We start from the raw sequence: 7,477 nt of genomic DNA on the forward strand, positions 1-7,477 counted from the left end.
GCCAGGCGAGTATAAAGTAAGTTACATTCATTCACCAAAAACATATTAATCCGTTTTGTGTAACTATACCACATTTTTGTCACATTTTCATCTCCATTTATTATAAACACATATTTTGTTTACTAGGAATGGGGTTGACATGGGAGTAGCATTCAACAACATACCAACAGGTCCTGGTATTGCTTACTTCCCTGGTTTAAGTCTTGCATTTAAAGAGGTGGCGTATTGCAACTTTGGACATCGACCACTAAAATATCCCGTTGCAGGATACAAAACTTTACAGGTATGTTTTGTCTATATCTCTTTTTGCAAACAATTTCTGTTTCTTGTTGCAAAGAATATGTTATGTTATTGTAAACTGGAAAAAAAATTCTTGTTGTACATCTAAGCAGTATTATCAAGAATATATTTTTTTCCAAGAGAGACTAGTGATGTTAGTTATTAGGGAAATATATTTTTTTGTACATAAACAGTCAATGACTTTTTTATGAGACACTTATCTTTTACAAGTTACAATGTCATTTTTATTTTACAATTCAACTATTAAATTCATTATTTATAAAATATTTGCGATAGTTAAAATATTGTACAGCTTTGTATAGTTTACTATCACTATAAGATACCATTTTAGCTACATAACATTTTGATTTTCTCTAATTTATATGAAACAGGCCCCACCTCCAGATTCCCATGAAGCTGAATACCTTACTCATAGCTTAAAATCATTGAATTCAATTGTAAACGAGGTAATATACAACATAGTATAATCAATAAAACTTAAATTTATTGAATTTCCAATACATTAAACACTCATAGAATAATAAATTATACTTTATTAAAATTTTATGTTATACATATATTCATCTTATACAGTTTGTTTTAATTATTAGCAATTCCTAATACATAACACTTATTTATTTATTATTTTTTTCAATTTACCAATACATTAAATACTGATTGAGTAATTAATTATCATTTATTAAAGTTTTTTGTACATGTATTCACATTTACATCTTATATCTGTATACAGTTTAATTATATGAAAAACCTGATACATTACACTTGTATGTTGTTTTGTATACAAAACTAATTATTGATTTACCAATACATTAAAGTCTGATTAAATAATTAATTAGCCTCTTTTCAAGATGCATTATCAGATGCAATTTAATATAATACAAAAAAAAGCTTAATCAATTATACTTATATAACAGAAACGATATTCAGAGTTGGACCAGGTTACTGTTCATACTATGCTAGCTCATATAATGCAAAGACTTGGACCTACACTGGTAAATATATATATATTTGTATACTTTTGGTATTAAAATAGAAACTATCATGTTTGTATGTAGTTAAAAGTACACCATTTAAAGGAAAAGTTAAAAATAAATATAAATAAACTAAAAAATGTGTTTTTCTAACTTTACACATTGAAAAAAAATTAAAAACTGTTTTTTTTTTCTAACTTTACATATTTTTTAAAATTTTAATGTAAATTAAAAAGTAAATGTATTTAGTAAAATAAACTTTAGTTTTCGTAATAATAAGTGATAACTGTTTTATTTCTTTCAAATAAAATAACGTTTTACAATATATCTCAGAATATGCTATTTTTATTGCAGAAATCAATGTACAATGTTGAGTCTTATTTTCTTCCATTTTTACTTTCCTTGTGTGACCACAACAGTAAAGATGATGACAAATTTGCGCAACTGCATTTTATACTCAGTTGTTTATGGCAATATACTGAGGTAATAACACCTTCCTGTAAAGCGTATGTTATGGTTATATTACTATTTACCTGTGTGTCATCTGGTCAGGTTTCCTTTGACATACAGTCAAATAAGTTTTAATTATGTATTATTTTCTTTGTTTGAAACACATTTTATGTTTAACTGATTAATTCTATGGATAAATCATTTGAAAATTTTGCTGGTTTTAAAAAAAAATGTTCAAACTATTTTAATACTGTAATATTTTCGTTTTATTGCTACATATTTTATGTATAGTAGGGTGGGCGAAGATGGGACACTTTTTCATTCTATTTTCTTGTCCAATTTGGTGGAAAGTATATAAAATTATTACTTATATGGATAAAAGCGTTTGGAAATTTTTGTGGTTAAATTTAAAATTTCATTTTGTTTTATATAGAATATAAATGTTAGATTTTATGTTACACTAGATGCTGTTTATATTATGTATATATTCAATTAATTTGTTGGACTTTTCTATAAAAAACATTTTTTTTGTATGAAAATATATAGTATTAGTTAATATATGTGAAAACTCATTTTTTTAAACTTTTTTGATGATAGTGCCAGTGGTATAAAAAGCTGAAATCATTAAAACATTTTAAATGTTAACTTTTTGATAAAATGACTAAAATTGTTAAATTTGTTAATAAGACACTTGAAATTCCGGATTCATTTATAAACAACTAAAATTTTTAAATTTTTGATAATACATTTTAAATAGGCCTGTCCAATTTATTCTTAAATGACCCGAATTGCGAAATTTGTTGATAAAATTAACTTCACAGGCACGTGAGGTAAGGGATTGCATGAACAATGTGTTCGAAGGTGCGTTACGTCGATATCGTACATCACTTGTACACGTGGAATTCATTGAACAACGGACTTACCTCAACTTTGTGCTTGGGCTCCATCTGCATACTCAAACTAGAAGAAGTCTCGCACTGCATTGCTCATATCCTTTTAATGGGTTTAATTTGGGGTCTGTCGAAATAATTTTTTTAATTTTTTTTTGCGTACATGTATATAAATGCATAATGTACTTCATGAAACTTAATTTTCTTTTGTGCGTTTTCAGCAAATATACATACCAAAAAATTAATTTAAACAAAATGTACTGTAGCTTTAACTACACATACTAATTACATGTAATTGTAAAGCATAGTTTGAATTACCTAAACAAGTCCAAAATAACTGTCATATACTCTACCATGGTTTTACTTCATGTGAAATTGCTATTTTTAGTTGCCGATTATGGTCTACATCCCAGGACCACTGTCATCAATTTAAAACACAATAAAATAACTCAACAGCTATTATTTCACAACAAAAATGAATTAAGATATAGATATATTTTACAAAAAAAATAAAAATTGAGTTATAAATATATTTCACTCTATATATTCCTTAACGTTTCTTTGTATCTACATTTGACAGACAAGCAGAGATTCCATCCCTCTTTCATATTAAACAGGTTTCAAAACATAGGGAAGCTGGTTTAAGTCAACTTATACCAATGGTTTGGGGCCAGGTTAGTAGCTTGCTATGTTGCAACATTTTCTACTATTGGCCGAACTATAGATACTTTTTCTGACCCTTTTGCAGCAATGTCATATCTTTTTTGACATTAAATATTATATTTGCAACATTTTGTAATCATTTTCAAGTGTAAACTCAACATAATTCTTAATTATTGACGAGCAAATTTTCATTTTTGCTTCAAATTTTGTGATCTATTCTATAAAAATGGAGAATATTTAAAAAGCTTTTTTAGTTTTGTTTTAGAACAAAGTTTTGTATTCAAAGTAAAGTATTCTATTTATTACGACATAACATACAGGATTGTGATCCAAAAGCAACGTATGAGCGAGGTTATGAAAAACTGAAGGAAAAAATGGATGGTAAGTGAAAATGTTTGTCTGAATGATTAAAATTTGTTTTGTCTTTTCGTTCACGATAGCGAAGAAGGGGAAAGTTTACAAAAGCAAAAATATGGGTAGTAGCGGTAAAACAACAGTTGTTAAAACACCTGTGTTGATAATACAGAAAAAGAAATAATGTTTTGCGTAAAAGACGTGGCAGTTACACCCTACAGACAGTACAATGTAATTTTAAGGGAAACATCATTTAATTAAGCAATAAGTTCTAACTAGAAGAATAGTGTTGGTATGTAATGTATCATAGGTAATTTATTAATAGTTAATTCACAAATCTACCTAAACATGGTGCTTATGTTATACCTATTTGGGTGGTCCCGTGGTCGATACTTTGGATCATTATAATATTATAATTTCACGTATGCAAAAAGCCAAAAATATAATGCTTTTAATTAGTGCAACAAGCCATAGTGTCCCTTTGTTTTATACAATTTTTCCTAAACCTGAAAATGCAAATTCTTTTGTTGGTTGTAACACTAATGACTGATACAACAATATTTTACCCAGATATTAAAGATTTGCAAAGAGAGATTATGAGGTTAATGTTGCTGGATGGTAACTCAAGCAAACAACCTAAGGTTAGAGTTTATATTTCTTTATCAATATTTCTCCTATAACATACACAGTTTAAAACAAGTAAATTTTTATAATTTATATTGGAAATTTTTTTTTTTAATGTTAACATTAAATTTGATAATTTACAAAAAGATTTGGAATATGATGGGTTAGATTTATTAAGATAATCAAAAAAATGTTTTTTTTAGTCTTTAACAAACTTTAAAGAGTTAAATCTTTGTGAATTTAAATAATTTTTATTGGAAATTAAGTTTTTTTAATATTTACATTAAAATTGGTACTTAACAAAACGAATTGGAATATAATGGGTCAGGTTTAATAAAATAAGCGAAAAGTTGATTTTTTAGTAAAACTTAAAGAGTTTCATATTTGTAAATGTATATAATCCATATTAAAAATTATTTTATGTTTTCAATATTTATATTAAAAGAATTAATTAAAAAAGAACATTTTGAATGTAATAATAGTTAACTTTATTAAAAGAGGTAAACATTTTTTTTTGATTTAACAAACTTAGAGTTAAACCATTGGTTTAAAGTTTAAACTGAAGTTTACACATGTTGTTGTCATTCTCAAAATTCCAGCGACGATATGTAATTAACTCTACTTTGTCATGTTCTAAATATCAACCAGTAATTATTGGTGTTGTTTCAAACCATCTAAAGCCAAATCTCCTAACTTTGAATCACATCCACACAGGGTTATTTACTAAATGGAGCGTTCGTGAAATACTTTCGGAAATATTTAGAAAGTCTCGTCTCTTCTACTCGTGTAAGTAACTGGTAAAGGTAGTTTGCAGTTTTATAGTGGGGTGGGGGAAGATGGGACACCTTTAGCACGAAATATATAAATATCCTGATCGTATCGCAAGGACAAGGTTTTATAATTCTTTGAATGTTTTTTGTTTGCTACCAAAATGTACGAGAAAATAGAATGAAAAGGTGTCCCATCTTCCCCCATCCTACTATATAATAAATATTTTTTAAAAAAGTAATAATTTTTTTTTTTTTTAATAAAATAAAAGACAAGTTATATTTTATTAACACTTTTGTGTTATAAATGTTTAATAGAAACCTTTCATATATATATTATATATTGAATATTATTATTATTGCAATTATTAATATTTTACATGAAAGAAGTTTTTTTTATGTAAAAATGTAATGATTGCAACTTTTATATATTAAGCTAAAAAAAAGGTTTCCCTTCTTTAAACAGCAGAACATAAAGTTTCCACAATAACAATTTTCTCAACAGACACTAAATTTCTATATATGTCAAACCTAAAATTTTCTCCTTACGGTAAGCCTGCTTCCCCACCCTTCAAGAAACTTTTTATCCAGTATGTACAGGATCTAACACAATACATTTCAGGGGGCCTTGCATTTACGCCAGAGTTTGCCTGTATTCATTCTTAGTAGCTTTTACAATACTGATTTTTTACAATACTGATTTTTTACAGTCTGAACATACATTAGTCTGCCCACCAATAGTATTGCATTCATTTATGCAAAGACTTTGTGATGTCACAAAACAACTATGGGATGAATTGTCCACCACCAAAGCAAACTACGTCTTATCTGATGGTGGGTTAAATAGAAACTATATTTCAAATATTTTTTCCTTAAATTAAATTTGATTTTTAGTTGCATAAAATCATATATCGCAATCTTTACAATATGTATTTACTTAAGTAAAAAAAACAATTTTTTAAGTTTAACTTTAAACTAAATAAATATTCCTTACTTTATGTATACACAATTTATTAGGGAGTTTTAAAAGCTTTTAACTGTGTAGTAAGCAAAAATAAAATGAACTAAAAATAGCATTTAGTTGACTAACACAGTAGACAGTAATGATGTTTTTTACTTACCTATTAATACATTTGAAATTACATTTTTGACAATGAAATATCTAAGCAATTTGTATGAGAAATTCAGAAGCAACTTATTTGTTAATAAAAGTTATTTTTTCTCGCAGAGGCAAATATACCCGTTGAGTTGTTTTATACTGAGACAGTAAGTTACTTTGACTTACAGAGGGTTGGAGGATTGAAATCTCATTTGTTTCAAGAACATAAAGGTGGGAACTTTTACTTAAAAATACTACGTATTGTGAAAATACTATGTATTGTGAAAATACTATGTATTGCGAAAATACTATGTATTGTGAAAATACTATGTATTGCGAAAATACTATGTATTGCGAAAATACTACGTATTGTGAAAATACTATGTATTGCGAAAATACTATGTATTGCGAAAATACTATGTATTGCGAAAATACTATGTATTGCGAAAATACTATGTATTGTGAAAATACTATGTATTGCGAAAATACTATGTATTGCGAAAATACTATGTATTGCGAAAATACTATGTATTGCGAAAATACTATGTATTGCGAAAATACTATGTATTGCGAAAATACTATGTATTGCGAAAATACTATGTATTGCGAAAATACTATGTATTGCGAAAATACTATGTATTGGAAATCTTGTACCAATTATACATCTAATAAAAAAAAACAATAAAAATAACAAAATTAACTACTGTTAAATTACCTATGACCTCTGTAGTAACTCGTAAGCGAGCATGAGGTGTAACTTTTGTGATATAATGACTGTCATTGCTACTACACAAGAATAAATAACTTTTTTCAATCATTAAATACATCAAATAAAGCTTAGCTGGCAAACTTTGCATACTGCGATTTAAATGCCTTATTAAGGTCACCATAAATAGGTTATATATAGTAAATTTTTTCAGATGAGGTGTTTTAAACTTATTTTATGTATGACAGTAACAAATGCATAAGCTGTTTAGTAAAAAAATTCAATAAAGATTTAAAAGCTATTAAATTAGAGCTTTTTCTGTATATCAAATATAATATTTAAATCATAGGTTTTTAGAATGTGTGAGATTTTTTCAATTGCGATTTTTGACTTTGTTACATTCAATATACATTCATTCTTATTGTCTGCTCACCACTGTTATTCCCATATGCATTATGAAGTTAAACATAGAAGCTTGTGGTTGTTATGACATTTTATGAGTTGCTATTTAGTGTTGTTTTTCCATTAAGTGTTTGGTAATTGTGTCATATACGTCACGTTTTAATTTTAAATTAAATCTAATGTGACATTAATTGGTAAAAATACAGTCATTGTCATAAAACATAGGAAACTTTATTAAACAATGTAGTATG

At 26.8% G+C, this 7,477-nt stretch overlaps 1 protein-coding gene across 1 annotated transcript in view; it reads left to right on the forward strand.

The window, feature by feature from the left end:
* The first annotated feature begins 104 nt into the window (after positions 1-104).
* Positions 105-7,477, forward strand: part of LOC100182416 (E3 ubiquitin-protein ligase RNF123) — a 22,606-nt gene continuing 15,233 nt past the window's right edge. Inside the window, exons 1-11 of the mRNA XM_018812053.2 lie at positions 105-283; positions 672-746; positions 1,215-1,292; positions 1,626-1,754; positions 2,543-2,709; positions 3,183-3,285; positions 3,595-3,655; positions 4,199-4,269; positions 4,967-5,038; positions 5,730-5,853; positions 6,248-6,349. Coding sequence (XP_018667598.1) covers positions 140-283; positions 672-746; positions 1,215-1,292; positions 1,626-1,754; positions 2,543-2,709; positions 3,183-3,285; positions 3,595-3,655; positions 4,199-4,269; positions 4,967-5,038; positions 5,730-5,853; positions 6,248-6,349 — 1,126 coding nt within the window. The 5' untranslated portion in view covers positions 105-139. The remainder of the gene's footprint in view (positions 284-671; positions 747-1,214; positions 1,293-1,625; positions 1,755-2,542; positions 2,710-3,182; positions 3,286-3,594; positions 3,656-4,198; positions 4,270-4,966; positions 5,039-5,729; positions 5,854-6,247; positions 6,350-7,477) is intronic.

The sequence above is a fragment of the Ciona intestinalis genome, chromosome 5, assembly GCF_000224145.3.
Source record: "Ciona intestinalis chromosome 5, KH, whole genome shotgun sequence".
In the NCBI taxonomy this organism is placed as follows: domain Eukaryota; kingdom Metazoa; phylum Chordata; class Ascidiacea; order Phlebobranchia; family Cionidae; genus Ciona; species Ciona intestinalis.